The 22,731-nt window shown below is 44.7% G+C and overlaps 1 protein-coding gene and 1 long non-coding RNA gene across 2 annotated transcripts in view; one reads left to right on the forward strand and one right to left on the reverse strand.

Annotated features, from left to right (window-relative positions):
• The first annotated feature begins 526 nt into the window (after positions 1–526).
• Positions 527–9,610, forward strand: ING2 (inhibitor of growth family member 2). The gene is made up of 2 exons (XM_034772595.1): positions 527–979; positions 8,288–9,610. Exons 1-2 carry the CDS (start codon positions 781–783, stop codon positions 8,953–8,955), a joined length of 867 nt encoding a protein of 288 aa, XP_034628486.1. The 5' UTR covers positions 527–780; the 3' UTR covers positions 8,956–9,610.
• Positions 9,611–20,507: 10,897 nt separating this feature from the next.
• Positions 20,508–22,731, reverse strand: part of LOC117877728 — a 73,085-nt gene continuing 70,861 nt past the window's right edge. Inside the window, exon 22 of the long non-coding RNA XR_004645799.1 lies at positions 20,508–21,168. This is a non-coding gene — a long non-coding RNA (uncharacterized LOC117877728). The remainder of the gene's footprint in view (positions 21,169–22,731) is intronic.

The following is a 22,731-nucleotide window of genomic DNA, read 5'->3' on the forward strand; positions in this document are numbered from 1 at the left end:
AGTTTTCAAAATATACTGTATAACAGCACCTCATCAGCATCAGGCGCAGCCATGGCATTCAACTGCCTTGAGACATAACCTGCAGTGAAAGTGATTTAGACCTGTGCACCCCCTGCCTTGAAGGGAGAAGGGCAGTGGAGTATCCCCACTTACATTTAAAAAGTGTGTCACGCCCCCTTCTTCCCCCCAGCTCCCTGCAGCCCGGCATTGCCCAAGTACGGGGCAACCCGCAGCCTAGGGGGGACGGATGACGGCAGAGGGTCCCACCGCCCACGCGCTGGGAGCGGCCCCTGTCTGCCAGCCACACCGTGGGGCAAAGCCCCTCTGAGAGCAGAAGAGAGAACGCAGGGCTGAGGAGGAAGGGGCTGGAAGGAGTGTTACTTTCCCTTTAAGAGAGCCCCGCCTCCCCACCCACGTCCAGTCCCAGAACCAATAGGAGCGGCCCGGAGGCGAAGGCGGGAGAATGCGAACCCCTCACAGCGCCGCCAGCCGCGCCTTATTAGGGCAGGGCCTCGCGCATGCGCAAAGTCCACCGTCCGGCCCGGGGCGGGGGCTCCAAGTGGTTTGTCTCGGCAGCGGCCGCGGAGCCAAGGCGGGGGGAAGCCCAGGGACCCCGGGACCTGCCCGCCCCGTGGGGGCAGCGGCGGGCGCAGAGCCGGAGCCGGCCATCCCCGTGCGCAGCCTGCAGGGAGCAGCGGCGGGAGAGCCCAGGGGTCCGGCCCAGGGGCGCCCCGGCGGGGTGTGAGCGCCGGGAGGGAGGGGCCGGCCGGCCGGGGGTGCATGTGCTGCTGGCGCGGGGGGATGATGCTGGGGGGGCCGCAGCTGGTGCCGGGCCCGGCGGCGCTGGCGGGGGCGGGCGGGGAGCGGGCCCGGCTGCTCTCGCTCTACGTGCAGGACTATCTGGAGTGCGTGGAGTCGCTGCCGCTGGACATCCAGCGCAACGTGTCCCTGCTGCGGGAGCTGGACACGCAGTGCCAAGGTGAGCGCGGCCCGGGGCCGGGCCCGGCCGAGTCCCGGTTGGGAGAGGGAGACGCGGCCGAAGGGGGCGGAGTCCGGTCTATGAGGCGGCGTCTGGGGGGATGCGGGGCCCGGCTCGGCGGCTGCGGGTCAGGGGCTGGTTATTGGTCCCAGTGCGGGGCCGGGCTCGGCGGAGCCGACCCCGCCCGCTGCCTCAGCCCTGTCACCCACCGCGCTTGGGGGAGGGGTGACGGCCAGCCCCGCGGGGAGGGAGGCTGCGCCCGCGGGAAGGATGGAGGCTTGGAGAGGCTCCGGGGGCGGGGGAAGCGGCCCCTCTCCCCGCTGGGGCTGGGGAGAGAGCGGGCAGCGCGGGGCTTCAGTCCCCGTCGAGGGGGGGGGGGGGGACGGACGGACAGCGGCTCCTATATCCCTCTCCCCCGTCCGGTAGCTGCGGGAGTCCCCGTAGCTGGGGGTGGAGGAGCCCTTCTCTGTGAGGCGGAGCTGGCTCTGACAGGCCGCCGCTCTCTGGTGGTGAGTCTCTGAACGGGGTCTCTGCCCTGCCCCAGCCTGGGCAGGGTGACATGTGCTGGCCGGCGACTCGTGCGTGGGCAAGTCTCTGAGCTGCTATGTTATGTCAGTGTTCCGGTGGGAAGATCATGTGCTGAGGGGTTTGCGGGAGAGTGCTGTGGAAGGGCAAAATAGCACTGGTCTAGAGCAGAGACCTCGCCTCCTAGAAAGTTTGGTAAAATTCCTCTTGGCTGTTTGACATACCGATTGAGTGCACGAGAGTCTAGGTCAGGGATCGGCAACCTTTCAGAAGTGGTGTGACGAATCTTCATTTATTCAGTCTAATCTAAGGTTTCGTGTGCCAGTCATACATTTTAACGTTTTTAGAAGGTCTCTTTCTGTAAGTCTATAATATATAACTAAACTATTGTATGTAAAATAAATAAGGTTTTTAAAATGTTTTAGAAGCTTCATTTAAAATTAAATGCAGAGCCCCCCGGACTGGTGGCCAGGACCTGAGCAGTGTGAGTGCTACTGAAAATCAGCTTGCATGCTGCCTTTGGCACTCCTGCCATAGGTTGCCTACCCCTGGTTTAGGTCTTTATCTGCAACTGCAAAGGCATGGTGGATCTAAGACATCCCCTCTGAGGATCAAGGAATTGAGTTTAGAAGTAATGCTGCAAGCAGGTTTGATTAATTACAGTATATTTATCTTTCTAGAAAAGAATCTGGGGAGGGGGGCACCGTATTGAGGAAACTATTGCATATGTAGTTCATGGTTAACTCATACATGTTTGGTAATACATTAATAGCCAGTTTAGAAAGTAAGAGTTAATGTAAAGTCTTATTGGTTTAATAGAATCATAGAATATCAGGGTTGGAGGGGACCTCAATCTAGTCCAGCCCCTTGCTCAAAGCAGGACCAAGCCCCAGACAGATTTTTGCCCCCATCCCTAAATGGCCCCCTCAAGGATTGAATTCACAACTCTGGGTTTAACAGGCCAGTGGTTAAACCACTGAGCTATTTCTCGCCACCCCCCATATGGTTGGTTTATTTTAACCTTTCATAGCTTTCCTCTATCTCTCCATTCTGACAAGCTGTTCTTTCGAGAATCCCATCCTGCTATGATTTTATTAGATTGCACATTCAGTTCCCAGTGTGTATGTTGTCTGGGGTTTTGTACCCTGTAGCGTGAGGCACACTAGGCTGTGAAATTGCTCCTTGAGGAGTTGCTTGTCCCTTAACCTCCCCACACTTGGAATCTCACATTTAGAATGATCTGTAGGGCAAAGTGTGCTGTGGGATGGAGCTATATGAAATTCTTGGATGAAAGGTGATATAACTTCTAAGTGTTTAAATGAGATGCTTAAGTGTTGTCCCATTTTTACAAAGGGGTGGGGCGGGGCAGTGGTACTGGTTAAGGAAGTTACATGGGTCTCTAAGTCAGTGGAAGACTTCCAGTTCTATCTACTAGGCTGTACAGTGCAGCATGACTTTAATGCACAACTGAATAGTTGCGTTCAAATGAACCTCTTTGAATGTTGACTGCCCCAGAACTTCTGTTTTATCAAGAATTTATTTGTATTAGCGTAGTATCTTGGAGCCCACCTTACAAGCAAATGTTTCTTAATGAATCAATAATGTAGTGTTGGGACTCCTAAAAGTGAAAGTCATTTATAGTTCCCACAGCAGCTGTAAGTTAGTTGTTCTGTGTGTATATTGAGGTATTAGTTTATCGTATAGTAATACTCATTGACATGGTAAAGGATCAAAAGTCTGTCTGTTAAACTACCTTGAATATAAACACAATTAACATTCACTGCTCTGAGAGATGAGGTCACATGCTTGACCCTGATCACTCTAAATATTTAGATTTGTTGAAAGAATGGGGAATAAGGAATAATCAAACTAGTAACATTGTCTTACTCAATTCCTTTGTTAAACACTAGAAGCAATTTGTAGTACAGCAAAACAATCTGAGCTGTAGTTAAAATGTTATCTGCAACTGAAGTGTAAATTAAACATAGATTTAAAACATTCCATTCCAGACAAGCTACTCAGATTCTTGTTTGAGCTATCCTAAAGCCCTTCATTCTGATTATTGCTGGGATCTGTAACTCAGTGGCATTATCAGCTGAAAGAATGAAGAGATACCAGATTGCATCAAAAATTTATTGCGAAGAGGAGGGAGTGCCAATCTTTATGATGCATCAACTAAAAGACTAGAGAGAGCACAACTGGATACGTTACCCAGCTTTATAACAAAATATTATTAATCCTTTTCAGTTTGGGTGAAAGGAGATATTTAAGTTGTCAATTTCCTTAAGGTGGCCTGTATGGCAATTGAAAAGATGTTCTTTGAATTATCATTCTAATTAATCAGGAAAGATGCATGAGACCAAGCTTTTGTTAAATTTCTGGATTCCAGAAAGTTTACAAAAGCTTGGTCTCGTGCAACTTTCCTGAGTTTAAATTATCATTCTAATTAATATCTTATTTGCTGAGGTACACTGAATCCTGTTGTCAAAGTCAAACAGTTTAGCAGTTTCTCTTAGCCACACAAGCTTATGTGGATGTTCCTGAGCAACCACTTTCTGAATCTATTAGGTAGATTCAATCTCTAAGAATTGATATGTATTCTCGTTACATACTTTAACATGAAATTGTTTTTCCCTGTTGGCCTCATAGCTAGTTACGGCTTTTTATATATTTTTATTGCTTTTTGAGAACATTGAACCTCAGAGGATTTTCTCCCAGACCAATTTGAAGACCTTTTGATAGCATGGCTAGTATAATTTAGACCATTTTAAAGTTGTTGGTGCTGCTTCATGGGGGGCAGGTTTCTGACCTCTAGTCAAACAGTATCTGTCTTGCATGATCAAACCTTCAGTCTAAAGTGATCTATGGGGGGTCTTAAACTTATGACATGAGGCAAGCATTTATTCGTACTATGCATGATGACTGAGTTGCAGTTGCCAAGCAGCATAGCTCTGAAAACCCTGATTTTTATGCTTTTTCACTTTTAACCATAACATTTCAGTATCTTGATTTTTTTTTTTTTTTCTCTGAATGTTTTTCTGCCCTTGTTATTGCTATAAAGAAGCAGCATCAGTGACCAGTGGTGGTGGGGTTGGAGTCTAGGAACTTGGGAAAAGAGGGAAGGAACTTGGTATGTGTTGTCCCTTGTCTCAAACACAAAGAAATAAAGAGGATGTACCCTTTTTGTAAATTGCATTGCAAGAATAAATTTTAAATACCCCTATCTGGCTTATGTTCCCAAACCAGCAATATACAGGTTGAAAAGGCTCTCAAGAAAAAACTCTCTACTGGCCTCTGTGGAAGTAGAGAGTTTTTCTCTGACATCTCTTACAGAAATGCTACATTATGGAAAAATAGCTTAACCTGTAGTGTAAACTGAAGTATAGCATCAGGTAATCAAATACCATCAAAGTATCTAACCCAAGAAAGCCTAGACAAGTGGTCTGTCGAAGACAGGTAGAACAGTACCACCAAGTAAACTGGCTTTCAGATTCGGTTTCCCTTAACTAACTGTGTAGAACTGACTTTAGTAAGAGTGGACTGAATGTACTGCACCCCTGTCCCAGTCCTCCAGGAAACTAGTTTAGCTATTTTTTCCCAGGCCCGGTTTAGTGTCTTGTTAGTTTTGAGAGGGATGACCCACCAAGTACTACAGCAACCTTTTGTGGGGGCAAAAAGCACAACTTTGTCCAGGCTAATTTAAGTTTAGAAAATTTGGAGAAATCGCACTGTTTTGAATAAATAGGGAGCTCAGATATGTGAGATTTGAATAATTGAAATCCTGCTAGTTTCTTCAAGGTTAACCAAATTTATCTGTAGATAAACATGGGTGGAGTTACTAAAATATGCACCCAAGAAATACAGTGGACATCCTAATTTTGTGGTAGTCCCTTTCTCTAATCCCTTATCCCTTTATATTTTAATATCAGGACAAGGTCCTGTTTTAGGCCTGCTCTGCATGATTTTTGTAATGACATTACTATGTTGGTTATAAGTGAGATTTTTCATCTTACCAAAATAGATGCAGTTATACTGGTATACAGTGCCTTATATTGGCATATCTTATTTTCCTTCCCATATGGGAATAAGCTATATAAGCATATTTATACTTGTTAATTGTTATATAACAAGTATAATTGTTTCCAGACTAGGAGAGTTGTACTGCTTTAACTATACTGGATTGTTAAAGCCATACAATTTTTGTGTAGATATGGCTTATTTAAAGAATCTAAACTCTGGGTCAGAACACAATGTGGAAGCTTACCCAAAGTAGTTGCATTTATTTAGGAGTGTATACTGACTCCATCCCACATCCCGTTTCAGTTAAAAGTTGCATTAAAGCAACACTGTCAAATCAAACTTATAAAAAACGTCTTAATCAATGTTACCTAATGCCTTAAATTGTTAAAACTGGAACATTTAAATAACTGGTGCTCTTACGGGTTGCTTCTTGTATTTCAGTTGCTAATGTGACAAATGCTAGTCCCATAGTTCTTAAACTGTGGCATCCTTCGTGGGGAGAAATCTTACAAAGTGATCCAAAGAATAAAAAATAGAGAAACAGAAGGCTAGTTATTTTCACTTGACATTCTCATGCACTATTTTCCAATGTCTGGGGACTGGCCTACACTAGGAACTTACATCGGTTACAGCTATGTTTCTCAGGGAGTGAAAAATTCACACACCCCTAGAAAGTACGTTATCTAACCTACACACACACGCACTTTCCCACCTGATATAGACAGTACTAGGTTGACAGAAGAATTCTTCCATTGACCTAGGTTCTGTCTCTTTGGAAGGGGGATTATCTGGGTGATGGAAGAACCCCTCCCATCTGTGTAGGGAGTGCCTACACCTGTGCCACTGTAGCACTTCAGTGGAAACACCTATTCCACAGGATTTCCCCATCAAGGAAATCCCCATTGGGGATGTGCAAGTGGTACCTCCTTCCCATTTCACTTGAATGGCAAAGGGAGCAGCACAGGACAGAGAATTTACTCCAGAGCATTGACAGCAGCCCCTTGACCTTTATGAAGTAATATGTTCAGCCTTTGGGTTGAGGAGATTGGACTCCACTGACTTTTTTTGGATAACACTGCTCTAGGATTTCAAGTCTGCTGGGTGGAATAGTGTAGAGGACACGTCTCATGTATAGACTTCAAAGGGATGTTGTCAGTTTAAGTAGGCTATTTCATGAAGTTTCAGAACATGCAAAGTCCGTTTATTATAATGGGGAGAGTTGTTATCTAAGCTATTTACCTGCATCATTTGCAACCTAGGGTATGTTTACACTGAAAACACTACAGACAAACAAACTATTTACAGGAGAGTTGTGCCTGTACTTTTTTCCACTGACACTTCAGTAAGTCACAACTCTGTATCTAATATTACCACAGTGACACACTGTACATAAGACTTTAAAGATATCATATTAGCAGTTGGCTATTTAATGTTTAGCATAGCCTTTATCATTGTTTTAAGTGTAATAAAGGTTCTAGGTTACCGTTAGTTTGGGGAAGAATACTTCTAACAGAACAAAAGAAGAGAATTGAAGTTCAGTGCACTCATAACTTGCACTGAAGGTTCTTTGTTGCTGTTCTGGAAGAGGGGGGCATGATAGTGCATGACTTGCCAAACCAAAAGAAAAAAGAGAGAATAAACCAATACTCAATCCTGCAAATGCCTCTAGAAGTTTAGTGGACACTTAATTGGTAAAATTGTCTCTGTATTGTTGAAAATGTTCTGTGATGCACCAAACATGGAAGATGTGGCCTCTGCCCTGAAAAGTTCACAATCTGAGGCCTTGTCTAAGCACAAGTTTAACCAAAATCTGTTTTAAATTGGTTCCGTTAAACCAGTGGAAAAGCTTGTGTGGACATGCTTAAATTGACTTATAGTTGGCCTACATCAAAGTAGCTTTGTTCAGTCACTTTTTGAACCTATAGATAACTGACTATGTCTAATTTAGGGCTAAATTTTCAAAGTCTATCTTGAACAAAACATGGCAGAAAAAAGCTAAACTCATTGGTAAAGCTGAGTGTTCTTAATCTGGCCCATTATCCCTAGACATTGTAGATGGACACTTTTCTATGCTGGAATAGCCCCCAAAAATCCACCCTATATATTAAAGAAACACTCTTAATATTGCGTATTTTAATCTACCCTATTACTGTTCAGTGCCAAAAGTGAACTATGCATGACTGTAATTCTTTGGTGGATTGCTGTGCATTACAAACACTGCTTCAGTGCCCTTTGAGGTTAGGTTAATCGTACAGAGGCTATTTAACTAGTCTTTGGCAGAGCAGTAAGTCCTGCTTTAATCATTACAGAAAATTTCCCCCTTCTATTGTCTTTACCATGGATGGGCTAGGGAATTGCTAACTCTAGATTCCTTGCTTGTCAGTTGGACTCTTAACTATTGCAATCTAGTGTGTACCAAGGATTCCTGCCAGTTGCGTGCTAGTCTTTCCAGTGTTTTGAATAGCTTTTTTTTGTTCCTTACAATTTGCAAAAACTCTTGCAGCAGACTGTTCTGTTGATCATTAAATCAGAGTTCCTTATCTGAGAGCCTGTCTTTAGAGTAGCACTAAATACTTAATTTATTCCATGAACATAGGTTATAGGTCAAGTTTTCTGCTAATTGAAGTGTATGGTATGCATGTTAGACTGAACTACCGCTTGGAAGAAATGTATCTACATTTTCTTGATGTTCCACTTTGTGATGCATAATTCTTCCTCCCTCCCCCTTGACTAAAAACTGTTGTGCTGATTCTTCTTTTATAGAAGCATTAAAAGAAATCGATGATGTCTATGAGAAATATAAGACAGAAAGTGATCCCATTCAGAAGAAACGGTTGCAACAGCATCTTCAGCGAGCACTAATCAACAGCCAAGAACTGGGAGATGAGAAAATTCAAATAGTTACTCAGATGCTTGAACTGGTAGAGAATAGGGCCCGGCAAATGGAGACCCACTCTCGGTGTTTCCAAGAGTCAGATAATGAAAAGCCTCTAGAAAAGGCAAAAGTGGAATCTTGCCAACCAGAAAGATCTTCGCGTAGACCCCGTCGCCAGCGGACCAGCGAAAGTCGTGATCTGTGCCATATAACAAATGGGATTGAAGACTGCGATGACCAGCCACCTAAAGAAAAGAGATCCAAATCGGCCAAGAAAAAGAAACGCTCCAAGGCCAAACAAGAAAGAGAAGTTTCACCTGTTGAATTTGCAATAGATCCCAATGAGCCAACTTACTGCTTATGTAACCAAGTGTCCTATGGAGAAATGATAGGATGTGACAATGAACAGTGTCCCATTGAGTGGTTTCATTTTTCATGTGTTGGACTCACCTATAAACCAAAGGGGAAATGGTATTGTCCCAAGTGCAGAGGAGATAATGAGAAAACTATGGACAAATGTACTGACAAATCAAAAAAGGATAGAAGATCAAGGTAGTGAATGCTATAAATGTTTTAAAGGGTTGTGTGTCTTTTATATAAAAATTGTTTAATTTACAGAGAACAATGTTTTAGGAAAAATGCATAAGACTATGCAATATTTTTTAATCTATAGTATTAATGGAGTATTAAAATCTGTTATACTTTCTGTGATCTTTAACTTTCTGCACTGAATAACCAAATAATTGAAACAGGGTGGCCTCAGAACTGCACAGATGGAATTACAAGTAGTGTTATGGGGTTTTCTGGTTTTTGTTTCACTTAAACTCCCCTGTTGTGTTAGCATTTAAAAAAAATCCTGAAATTAATGGTGGTGGGGAAGCACTGAAAGACTGGTCATATTACAAGAGTATTGGTAATGGTATTTAACCTCTCTAGTGACTGTTTCACAACCTCAGACAGTTACTAGAATCTCCATTTGTTGTGAACTGAATCTGTTCTACATCCCATGCCTCAAGTTTTCAGATTCTGTGTTAACATCACGTAATTTCTGGAATGGGGGTTCAAGAATTCAACTGTTAATTGTAAAATAGTCTTCCAAGCTAGAAAGCAACCTGTTTCTTCAGTGGCTTTCATATGATGAATGTATTATTTCCAGGAAGAAAATGCCACTAATTTATGCTTTTTATGTCAATATTAAACTGTTCCCTTGGTGACTTTACATTTGGGAGTCAGTTTCTGGATAGGGTAGCAATTATGGTAGTCTTGAACTTGACTATCTTGTGTATACTTTAGTGGAAAAATTTTAGCAAGCATCCTAATGGGGTTTCCTTTGGTCTTGACTTTAAGTTGTGTACAGGAGTGCTTGTCTGTGGTAAAGCTCTTTCTTGCACTGCTGGAATTCTGCATCACTGTGCAATGCAGAATTTGTACAGGATTAATATTCAGCATATGATTTAAATTTTTACTGCAGAATCTGATTTCCTTCATGGCCCCCACCCCCGGGCTCCTACTGTCAAAATTGTGATGTTTTGACAAAATATGCATCATTTTAAAATATTCTGCACAGAACTTTTTATTTTTGGCACAGAATTCCCCCAGGAATATCACTTCTCTGATATTTCTACACTCCACAATTGCCACTGTGCTATGTCTTGCTGCTACCTCTAGTCTACAAGTCTTGAATTGGTGCTGGCAGAGGAATAGTGATATCCTCAACTCCTCCTTAATCTGTGAGCAACATCTATGTAGATGTGCAAAATATGATTGCACATGCTTTGCTGGGCTCCTCAAACTTGGCCTCCACCTTAGTGGAGTTAAGATATATCCATGGACAGATCTGGAATAAGGCATACATGTGTGCTTATGGCTGCAGCTCCCAGTCATGTGAGTGTGAGATTGGAAGCTTTTCTTTTTTAATGAAAGGTTTCCAGCCCCTAGAAATATGAAAAGCTTGAAAATATGACTAGCAACTGCATGTAACGCATGCAGTGATGTCTGTAGGAAACCTCCAAGGGCTTTTCTAGATTGATGCTTTAAAACACCTCAGCCAGCATGGTTTTGAAACACCACTTAGCATCTAGTATAGACAAAGACATTATGGTTTAAAGCAGACTAACTGGCTTTACTCCTAAAGGAGGCTGGGAAGCAGAAAGGTGCAAAGAGCTGGTCTCTTTCAGGTGGGAAGGAGTGCAGCCCATGGAGAAGAGAAACTCATGGTGGGTCTTGTATTTGTCCAGGAATGTGGCAGTCTGAGGAGCCTTCCAAAGAGAGGGGCTCAGAAGTTATTGGGTGCATGACATGGGTTTGGTATTCACAATATCCATGAAGCCACTTCTCCGGTGACTTCTTGGTCCCTAATGCTCTTCTCCAGTGCAAAATTGCTTTCTAAATTAGTCAAAGCCAGCAGCTGCAGCCTTATGCTGCCGGTTGTAAGATGGCCACTTTTGTCTTTCCTAGCTAGTAAGTACCTGTTGTGTTTCTGATTTTATTGGTGAGAAGATGCCCCTTTCTTACAGTTCATTGGGATTGTGGGTATGATGGCTGCAGATTGATTTAGCTTGTGAGAAGTGGCATTGTAAATTAAATGGGGGTGATGGTCCAGGTACTTCTCCACAGGCTTGTTTTAATCTGTGGGTCAGTATGTATTCAGGAAATTTTCAAATACTATTGAAAATAGTTTAAGCAATTGTGCATCCCAGTTTAAGCAATTGTGCATCTTTTTTTAGTGCTTTGGCTAATGATGCTTCAAAGGGAGTATGGTTTGTGAAATCAAAGTATATTTAGCACACTACTCAACTAACAGAAATTCTTGTGTCCAAAGATCTGAGGAAGTGAGCCACAAAACTGCGCAGGTTTGGATCTTACCTCACCTGCGGAATAGCCAATATAGGAAGCCTTGTTCTTCCTTAGCGGCAGGGACACGAAATGGGTCATGTGGTAGCTTGAAGTGTTGGTGATCTAATACCCTCCCTATTTCCTAGTTTTTCTCTGGAAAAACCAAAGGATAACCCCTTGAAAGTAATCAAATGGGTATCAATCATCATGACTACTGCAGAATTGGGGTTTTTACTTCATACCTTCCATGCTAATGACATCTAGTGGATATGAAATAGGTCAGTAAACTTAAGGACACTAAAGATGGAAGTCCTTTCAGCTAACTTGCTGCAGGAAACAAGATATTTTGGGTCTATCTGTTCTTAGATCTCTCCGGTCTAAAGAAATACAGGGATTTCTCATGATGTGTGGCCGTGTGCCATAATCCCATACTGTGATTCTAAAATTAACCTTTCTATCTTATTCTCTGATTAAGTTCTCTTGAAAGTTTCCAGTGATAAACCTTGGCCTGAATGCTGCAAGGTGCTTAGCGTCTTCAACTCAACTGTTGTCACTGAGTTGAGAAACACAGTACCCTGCAGCATCTTAGTTCTTTGGGCTTGGAAAACAGCTCTTCTCAATAAATGAACTAAGAGCAATGAGGTAAAATGATTAAAGCTGTACTTAAGCTATTCTTGTTACCAACTGGGAACGTCATGTATGGATACCTCATACTTCAGTTGCTCTTCACAATGGATATGCTGTACACTTTTGAGACGTATCAGTGTGAATCTTGTTTGAACTTGAATGCCTTCTCAGTTAGTCATATTTAAACTAGTTCTTTTCATGAAATGTGATCCTGTAAATGTAAGATAGAGGAAAAAATTTAAGGCCAGTTACATAAAATAAGCAGGGGACTAAGGGCAAAATGTGATGGTAGGCTGGGAAAAATCCTCCTTGTGAGCAGGGTCTTAGACTGCAGTGTGGCCCCATCCAGATTATTGCACTAGAATACTGGCACTCTCCCTAACTCTTTCAGCAGAGCAGGGAATTGCTTCCTTAATGTGAAGGATCTTACACAGGCACTGCACCAAGAGCAGCATTTTCACTTAAGACCTATGGCTCTTTCTAATGCTTTATTCTTTTAATTCTATTGCCAAAGAAAAACAGCAGTACCCAGTGCAAACTCTTGACACTGACATTTTCTTTAACAAAGACGCACAAAATAAATAATTGCGTTTTATTTTCAGAACACAATACCTGGTCCATGGCAAAGTGACTTAAATTCTCCATCATGCACCTAGAAACCCACTATACTCCCCTCCTTTGACCGAGCCTCTCCAGTTTCCTCTTTTATAATGAGCCACAGTGGGGTGGGGCGGGGGGTGGGGGCGAAAGGGGCTTTGCATCACAGTTAAATTGTGGCTATTAAAACTACAAAATGATTGAAAGCTTGTTAACAGTAACTTGTACTAGGAACTGTTTTCTCATCTGTGATAAAGGAGTGGGTGTCAGATAAGTGAGTGGTTGACAGGCAGTTCTAACAATCCTTTTTTAATTATTAAAGATGCTTCCTGGGAGATGAGTCTAAGAAGCCCCTGAGGAGACCTTGATAAATTTTAAAACTTGCTTTGCTTTTATACAGCAGAAGTATATCTATCCTAAACTGCAGGCAGCCTGACAATTAAAACAGATAATCCAAACCAATCAAACTCTACCTTCTAACAGAACAAATATTCAGATGTATTTAGAATCTACAAATACATTCTTTTGATATTTCAGTACCATTCTCTCTAAGTGGCATTGAACATCAGATTTGCTAAGCATCTCATTCAGCTGCATGCACTGTTCATGTGTCTCATAGCTGTCTGCAGTAATTCCCATGTTTTGTTCTGAGCTTATGAAACCCTGACAGTTAAATCTTGCATACTCTTTTTCTAAGGCAGGGATGGATCTTTGTTTTGCATCGGGTTAGGCAAATTCTTCCTAGTGATGCAGAATTACTAGTTTTCTTCTGGTAAGGTTTTATTCCCTTGTGCTGCCTGTGCTTACTGGATTTTGCATTAATGTCCAATTTTTGCAACATGGCTGCCATTTTTGTGCTTGACACTATATCAATATCATACATGCATAAAATTGATATGTGCATAAGTGTTATTTGCTTGTACAAATTGTTTGTATCAGAATTATCTTAAACTAGTTCCTTTTTGTGCTGTGAACTCTACTTCCATCATGCTATAGGGGATTACACTGCATGTGTGGGTAGTAAACCAGTTAGAAGTGGTACTAAGGGTCATAAAGTTACAGCATAGAGGATGTGGAATAAGGGGTTTTGGCAAATATCCTAGTTCTCAATGAATATCCAAGGACTCCTTGTGGATTTTAGGTTTCAGAGGGGTAGCTGTGTTAGTCTATATCAGTAAAAACAGCGAGGAGTCCTTGTGGCAGCTTAGAGATGAACACATTTATTTGGGCATAAGCTTTTGTGGGATATAACCCACTTCATTAGATGCATGGAGTGGAAAATACAGTTAGCAGGTATAAATATACAGCCCATGAAAAGATGGGTGTTGCCTTACCAAGTGGGGGGGTGTCAGTGCTAACAAGGATTTTAGGAAATCACAGGGTTGGAGAGCACCACTCCATACCTGCTGTGGTTGGTGGAAGTTAGTAAGTGCAACTTTGCAGAAAACACCACATGTACAGTTTCCTTGCTGAGATGGAGCATGCTCTTGTTAAGCCCCTGTGAGCCTTGATTATCATCTCCTTTAAAAGGATATCTGCTTCCTAGCATGTCAAGCCTTCATGCTTGTCTCACTTCATTCACAAGGTAAGTAATTTGCATTAAAGCCAACTGCCAACAACTCTCTTCCTCCCAACACACACAGGTTCTCCTCTCTCCTGTCACATGCCTTCAAATTTCAGAACCTCTTTAAATAAACTGAGGTCTGGGGATTTTGTGTGTATGGCTTGTACTCTTTCCTCCCTACCACTGAGTAAGCTTAGGAAAAGTGAGGGAAAGTAGGCCAGGCTAGGTCCAAGGACCAGGGAACTAACAGTAGAAGTTATCAAAACAGGGAAGCTGAGGAATTTAGACCCTACATCTTGGAACACAATGACTTCAGCTGAACTCTTTGTATATTACTCTTTGTATCACTTGGAGGGTAGCAGAGAACAAGTTAAAGGAGGAAAACTGCAAGCTTTGACAAGCCCCTATATTTAAAACAAAGACCTAATCAGTATCTCTGTTTCTACCTTCCATCCCGTACACTGTCTGCAATTCTAATACAGGAAAGAGGAAACACAATGTTTGCAATAGGATAATATGCAACTGAAGAAGGTGAGATATTAATACGTGTAATTCATAGCTACACCTCTACCCCGATATAATGCGACCTGATATAACACGAATTCTGATATAATGTGGTAAAGCAGTGCTCCGGGTAGGGTGGGGCTGCGCACTTCGGCGGATCAAAGCAAGTTCGATATAATGCGGTTTCACCTATAACACGGTAAGATTTTTTTGGCTCCCGAGGGACAGCGTTCTATCGAGGTAGAGGTGTAGTTGTGACATGGGTCTCCAATGTTTCACCTACTCAAACTGCAGCAATTATCCAAGTCACTTTACAAGCTGTACAATGTAATGCTTGTAAAACAGTTTAGGTTTCTGACAAACCAGTCACTAAGTGCTCACATTTGAAGTGTTAATGCTGGGAATTGAGTGGCAAACGATGCCACTTTTGGAAACAGGAATATGAAAGATAATTGTTTCCAATACTAGCACTTTACAATTACACTGCCTAAGTCCTTATACGTTTCTTGATTTGAAGCTATTTTAAACTTGTGTTTGGATGACCTTGTTCCATTTGGTCTTAATTTTGTGGCCTATGTGATGCTTTGGCGTTCAGCAAGGGATTCAGTCACGCTTATGTGCCATCTCTGGGTGCCTTAAATGTTCTGCTGCTGTGGTTCACAGCTCTGACACCAACAGCCAGTATATAAGCATACACCTACAGTATATACATACATGTTGGCCTCCCTTCCAAGTTACTCTTTACAGGAGTCCGCAATAATCCTAGCCCTTTCTCTGCAGTGTTCAGCTGCTCTTCCTATAGCACCAAAACCTTATCAAGTTTTCTGCTCCTTTACAGAGAGTACATAGCAGTTTAGCTGGGGTTGACAAACCCTCCGCTTCAATCAAAGCACTGAGTTGGATTATGGTAAAATTAAACAGGCTTATTAACAAAAGGACAGAGGTTTAAGTGACACCACATATAAAGGAATAAGGATAGACATGATACAAAAATAAAAGTATACTGAAGACTAAAACTCAACTAGTCTTTTGTTCAAATAAGTTTTTCTCACCAGTCCTTCAGGGGAGAAACATCTGCATAACCAACCTATGGAGCTCCAGGTGCTTGCTTTCTTTGGGTATGTCTACACTACAAAATTAGGTAGAATTTATAGAAGCCGGTTTTATAGAAATCGGTTGTATACAGCCAATTGTGTGTATCCCCACATAAAATGCTCTAAGTGCATTAAGTCGGCAGATCGCATCCACAGTACCGAGGCTAGTGTTGACTTCCGGAGCGTTGCACTCTGGGTAGCTATCCCACAGTCTCCACCGCCCATTGGAATTCTGGATTGAGATCCCAATGCCTGAATGATGCAAAACAGTGTCGCGGGAGGTTCTGGGTACATGTCGTCAGGCCCCTCCCCCTCTCAGAGCAACGGCAGACAATCGATTTGCACCTTTTTACCTGTGCAGACAACATACCACGCCAAGCATGGAGCCCGCTCAACTCAGCTGACCGTCACCATATGTCATCTGGGTGCCGGCAGACGTGGTACTGCATTGCTACACAGCAGCAGCTAATTGCCTTTTAGCAGTAGACGGTGCAGTATGACTGGTAGCCTTCATCAGCGATCTGGGTGCTGGCAGACATGGGGCTGGCAGATATGGGGCTGCATTGCTACACAGCAGCAGCCCCTTGCCTTTTGGCAGTAGATGGTGTATTACGACTGGTATCCGTCGTCGTCATACTGCAGTTCGATCAGATGATGGCTGAAACTCTGTATGTCCCCCAGTCATATTCTGCTGCCTTCCCAATGATTACGGCGGCTATCAGTTATAGTACGCTATTTTCTGTCAAGCACCCAGAAGATGCCGAGGGCTATCAGTCATGCTGCACTATCGGCTGCCAGCTTAAGATTTAAAAAATAGATTTGTTCTGTATTCATTTGCTTCCCCCTCCCTCCATGAAATCAACGGCCTGCTAAACCCAGGGTTTTGAGTTCAATCTTTGGGGGGGGGGGGGGCATTCTGTGTGACAGTTTTGTGTTTCTCCCTGATGCACAGCCACCTTTGTTGATTTTAATTCCCTGTACCTGTACGTCATGTCGTCACTCACCCCTCCCTCCGTCAGACAATAGTTTCGTGCCTTTTTTCAGACCAGACGCCATAGCACTGGGATCATGGAGCCCGCTCAGATCATCGCGGCAATTATGAGCACTATGAACACCACGCCCATTGTCCTGGAGTATATGCAGAGCCAGGACATGCCAAAGCAAAACCAGGACCAGCCGATGAGGCGATTGCAGCACGGCGACGAGAGTGATGAGGAAATTGACATGGACATAGACCTCACAGAAGGTACAGGCCCCAGCAATGTGCAAATCATGGTGTTACTGGGGCAGGTTCATGCCGTGGAACGCCGATGCTGGGCCCGGGAAACCAGCACAGACTGGTGGGACCGCATCGTGTTGCAGGTGTGGGACGAGTCCCAGTGGCTGCGAAACTTTCACATGCGTAAGGGCACTTTCATGGAACTTTGTGACTTGCTTTCCCCTGCCCTGAAGCACCAGAATACCAGGATGAGAGCAGCCCTCACAGTTGAGAAGCTAGTGGCGATAGCCCTGTGGAAGCTTGCAACGCCAGACAGCTACCGGTCAGTCGGGAATCAATTTGGAGTGGGCAAATCTACTGTGGGGGCTGCTGTGATTCAAGCTGCCAGGGCAATCAAAGACCTGGTGATATCAAGGGTAGTGACTCTGGGAAACGCGCAGGCCATAGTGGATGGCTTTGCTGCAATGGGATTCCCAAACTGTGGTGGGGCGATAGACAGAACCCATATCCCTATCTTGTCACTGGAGCACCAAGCCACCGAGTACATAAACCGCAAGGGGTACTTTTCAATGCTGCTGCAAGCCCTGGTGGATCACAAGGGACGTTTCACCAACATCAACGTGGGATGGCCGGGAAAGGTACATGATGCTCACGTCTTCAGCCTTCAGGCTACGGTGTGAAACTTCTGTTTGTTTCTCCTTGATGAACCCTCCACCCCCGGTTCACTCTACTTCCCTGTAAACCAACCACCCCACCCTCCCCTCCCTCCTTCAAGCACTGCTTGCAGAGGCAATAAAGTCATTGTTACTTCACATTCATGCATTCTTTATTAATTCATCACACAACTAGGGGGATAATTGCCAAGGTAGCCCGGGATGGGTGGGGGAGGAGGGAAGGAAAAGGACACATTGCAGTTTAAAACTTTAACTCTTATTGAAGGCCAGCCTTCTGATGCTCGGGCAATCATCTGGGGTGGAGTGACTGGGTGGCCGGAGGCCCCCCCACCGTGTTCTTGGGCGTCTGGGCGAGGAGGCTATGGAACTTGGGGAGGAGGGCTGTTGGTTACACAGGGGCTGTAGTGGCGGTCTCTGCTCCTGCTGCCTTTCCTGCAGCTCAGCCATACGCTGGAGCATATCAGTTTGATGCTCCAGCAGCCGGAGCATCGACTCTTGCCTTCTGTCTGCAAGCTGCCGCCACCTATCATCTTCAGCCCGCCACTTGCTCTGTTCATCCTGCGATTCAGCCCGCCACCTCTCCTCTCGTTCATACTGTGCTTTTCTGTAGTCTGATATTGACTGCCTCCACGCATTCTGCTGTGCTCTGTCTCCATGGGAGGACAGCTGGAGCTCTGAGAACATATCATCCCGAGTCCGCCGTTTTCGCCTTCTAATCTTTGCTAGTCTCTGTGAAGGAGAAACATTTGCAGCTGGTGGAGGAGAAGGGAGAGGTGGTCAAAAAAGACACATTTTAGAGAATGGGTACACTTTCACGTTAAATTTTGCTGTTCACATTACACAGCACGTGCTTTTGTTACAAGATCGCATTTTTCCTCTTATATTGAGGGCCTGCCGGTTTGGTGTGAGAGATCACTCACGCAGTGCCAGGCAACAGATTTGGGCTTGCAGGCAGCCATGGTAAGCCACAGTCTTTTGGCTTTTTTAACCTTCTTAACATATGGGAATGGTTTCAAACAGTAGCGCCCTCATTTCCCATACCAAGCACCCCTTGGGTTGGCCATTTAAAATGGGTTTGCAATGTAAAAGGGGGGGGCTGCGGTTTCCGGGTTAACATGCAGCACAAACCCAACTATTTCCCCCCCACACACACACACACCCAATTCTCTGGGATGATCACTTCACCCCTGCCCCCCACCGCGTGGCTAACAGCGGGGAACATTTCTGTTCAGCTGAGCAGGAACAGGCACCTCTGAATGTCCCCTTAATAAAATCACCCCATTTCAACCAGGTGAATGATATCACCCTCCTGAGGATAACAAAGAGAGATAAGGAATGGATGTTGTCTGCTTGCCAGCAAACACCGGGACCATACGCTGCCATGCTTTGTTATGCAATGATTCCAGACTACGTGCTACTGGCCTGGCGTGGTAAAGTGTCCTACCATGGCGGACGGGATAAGGCAGCCCTCCCCAGAAACCTTTTGCAAAGGCTTTGGGAGTACATGAAGGAGAGCTTTCTGGAGATGTCCCTGGAGGATTTCCGCTCCATCCCCATACACGTTAACAGACGTTTCCAGTAGCTGTACTGGCCGCGATGGCCAGGGCAAATTAATCATTAATCATTAAACATGCTTGCTTTTAAACCATGTGTAATATTTAGAAAGGTACACTCACCAGAGGTCCCCTGTGTGCCCTCAGGGTCTGGGAGCACACCTTGGGTGTGTTTGGGGGTTACTGGTTCCAGGTCCAGGGTGATAAACATATCCTGGCTGTTGGGGAAACCGGTTTCTCCGCTTCCTTGCTGCTGTGAGCTATCTACATTATCTTCATCCTCATCTTCCTCGGTCCCTAGTCTGTAGCAGTGCATGGGATTCTTCCATCCAAAGTGCAGGACTCGGCACTTGTCCTTGTTGAACCACATCAGATTTATTTTGGCCCAATTCTTTAATTTGTCTAGGTCCCTCTGTATCCTACCCCTACCCTCCAGCGTATCTACCACTCCCAGATCATTAACGAAGATATTGTACAAAACCGGGCTCAGGACCGACACTTGGGGCCGTTTGATACCGGCTGCCAACTAGACATGGAGCTATTGATCACTACCTGTTGAGCCCAATGATCTAGCCAGCTTTCTATCCACCTTCTAGTCCATTCATCCAGCCCATACTTCTTTAATTTGGTGGCAAGAATACTGTGGGAGACCATATCAAAAGCTTTGCTAAAGTCAAGGAATAACACGTCTACTGCTTTCCCCTCATCTACAGAGCCAGTTATCTCATCATAGAAGTCAATTAGGTAGTCAGGCATGACTTGCCCTTGGTGAATCCATGCTGCTGACTTTTCCTGATCACTTTCCTCTAAGTGCTTCAGAATTGATTCCGTGAGGACCTGCTCCATGATTTTTCCAGTGACTGAGGTAAGGCTGACTGGCCTGTAGTTCCCCAGATCATCCTCCTTCCCTTTTTTAAAGATAGGCACTACATTTGCCTTTTTCCAGTCATATAATTAATACATGCTACTTTCTAGATAAACATCATGACAGCAGTTTGTGAGGGGCAGTGAGTATGTCAGACCTGACAAGCGCTGACACAGTAGTAAACCACCAATGGGCCTCTCTGTCACCCTTACTCACAGGAGTAATTCTCTTTATTTCAGATTTTGTCACATGTCTAAGGATTAATGGAGTGGGATATGTGTGACTACTATTGTTATGCAAGAATACATGAAACATTTGCTGAAGTGTGAAAGCCAGATGCATCCCTGGTGTAACTACCTACTTCAATTGACTGCTTTTAAAATGATGTGCATTGTACATAATTGGGGCAGCAACAACTTGTGGTCATTAGATGAATGTGGTTAAGTGTTGCATTATTAGTCTCAAAGGCAAAGACAAATTGGTTGAAATCCTGGCTCTACTAACCTCAGTGGAGCCAGGATTTCACCCATTCTATGGGTGTAGATACCTCAGATATACTAAATCGGGGTGGCCAACCTGCGGATTTTCAGAAGTTAATATGCAGCTCCTTGTATAGGCACCAACTCCAGGGCTTGAGCTACAGGCACCAGCTTCCCAATGTGCGGGGGGGTGCTCACTGCTCAATCCCTGGCTCTGACATAGGCCCTGCCCCCACTCCATCCCTTCCCACCCCCTCCCCTGAACCTGCTATGCCCTCGTTCCTCCACCTCCGAGCCTCCTGCATGCCACAAAACAGCTGATGGGGAGGGAGGGGAAGTCGCTGATCGTCGGGGCTGCCGGTGGGTGGGAGAGCTCATGGGGGTTGCTGATGTATTATTGTGGCTCTTTATCAACGTACATTGGTAAATTCTGGCTCCTTCTCAGACTCAGGTTGGCCACCCCTGTACTAAATGTTTAAGTATCAATATCTCTAGATTCCTTAATCGTTTGATATTCTCTAGTTTCCTTCAGATTCTTCTTCACTGCTAGTAGATTCTTCTCCAAATAAGTCTCTATCAGTAGAATTCACAGTGACTTTGGCACTTGATTTTTTTCAAGATGATAAGAGCAGGGCTGTCACTCATACCTACAAGAATTGTCTTCCTGTCCAGCGCTACTGTTAGGCAGGAGATATTGCTATCAGGTGTAAAGACTGACATAACTGAACAGCTGTCCAAGTCCCACAGACTTACTTCACCTAAAAGAAATAAAGACGTCAGACCACTGTACATAATTTGTCCTAATTAAACCAAATGGACTGTTTCTGGCTGGACAGATATTGGTGGCTTCAAAACAAGCAGTTTTGATATTTGCAGCGTGACTCTTGCTAGACTGCAGAGTTCATTAAGACTCTTACCTGAATACAGAATTCCACTAGAACTAGACAAACTCAATTCTGATTTGCAAAAACTTCTGCATAACAAAACCAAAACCTTGAGAATTTTTTCACAAAACTGAGTTGTCAAAACATCAGCTTTTAAATTAAAATGGTCATGTTTCTGAGCTTTGCAACCCTTGACCTGTCACCTGGATTGGCTGAAACTGATGTCTTCCCAAAACATTTTGGTTTTGACCAAAAAACTTTTATTTAAAAAAAAAAAAAAAAAATTTTAAGGTCAAATTTTGTGCTTAGTCTTAAATTCCCCCTCTTCCTTCCTAGGAAGGGCAATTCCGTAAGGTCCTAGTCAGAGGGTATGTCCAGACTACCCGCCAATTCGGGGGGTAGTAATCGATCTATTGGGGATCGATATATCGCGTCTCATCTAGACATGATGTATCAATCCCTGAACGCGCTCCCGTCGATTCCGGAACTCCACCAGGCTGAGCGGCGGTAGCGGAGTCGACAGGGGAGCCGTGACTGTCGATTCCACACCATGAGGACCCGAGGTAAGTTGAAATAAGATATGTCAACTTCAGCTACGCTAATCCCGTATCTTACATAGACACACCCCCACCCCCCAGTGTAGACCATCCCAAAGATGCAAGTCTGCCTGTGAGCTCACAGTAAATATTTTCACATTGTGCTGCAAATGCCTAGGGTAAGCTGTCCTATTCATAACAACAGTGATGGCTGAACCATTACAGTACTCCCAAATGAGGCAGAGCCTTTGAACAGCAGGTTGAAATCACTTATTTCCTACCTCCCTATCTTCTGAATCACAGGTTGAGAAAGAAGGGGAAAAATATATTTACAACTAACAACCTCCTCCTGTAATCTTATGGCTCAGACCAGACTCTTACTATTTTAGCTACTGGACTAGTTACATTAGCTGGTAGCAGAAGGCTGTGCTTCCCCTAGAGTAGGGGATGGATTGCTGGGTTGGGGTTAGTTTGGAAGGCGGGGGGGGGAGCCCAGTCTGGCTCTCATCTGGCCCAAGGGTGCGAAGTTCCTGTCTTGTTACCTTGAGAAGGGGGGATTGGCCATTGGCACCATGTGCACAGACCACCCCCCTTCCACCTGCTTCATGTGTCCCGCCGGGGGAGGTGTAAAACGGGTTACTAGAGCCAGGGCTGACTTTAGCAAGAGCGGGGCCGAATTCCTGGGGGCGGGGCTTGCAGCAAGCCCCGCCCCCAGGACCCGAGCCGCGCCGCGAAGGGGGGGACACGGGACGGGGGGACCCGAGCCACGCCGCGGGGGGGGACGGGGGGACCCGAGCTGCGCCGCGGGGGGGACCCAAGCCACGGGGGGACCCGCACCGCGGGGGGGACGGGGACACCCGTGCCGCGGGGGGGGGGGACCTGCGCTGCGCCGCGCCGTGGG

This window comes from Trachemys scripta, chromosome 5, assembly GCF_013100865.1.
Source record: "Trachemys scripta elegans isolate TJP31775 chromosome 5, CAS_Tse_1.0, whole genome shotgun sequence".
Taxonomy (NCBI): domain Eukaryota; kingdom Metazoa; phylum Chordata; order Testudines; family Emydidae; genus Trachemys; species Trachemys scripta.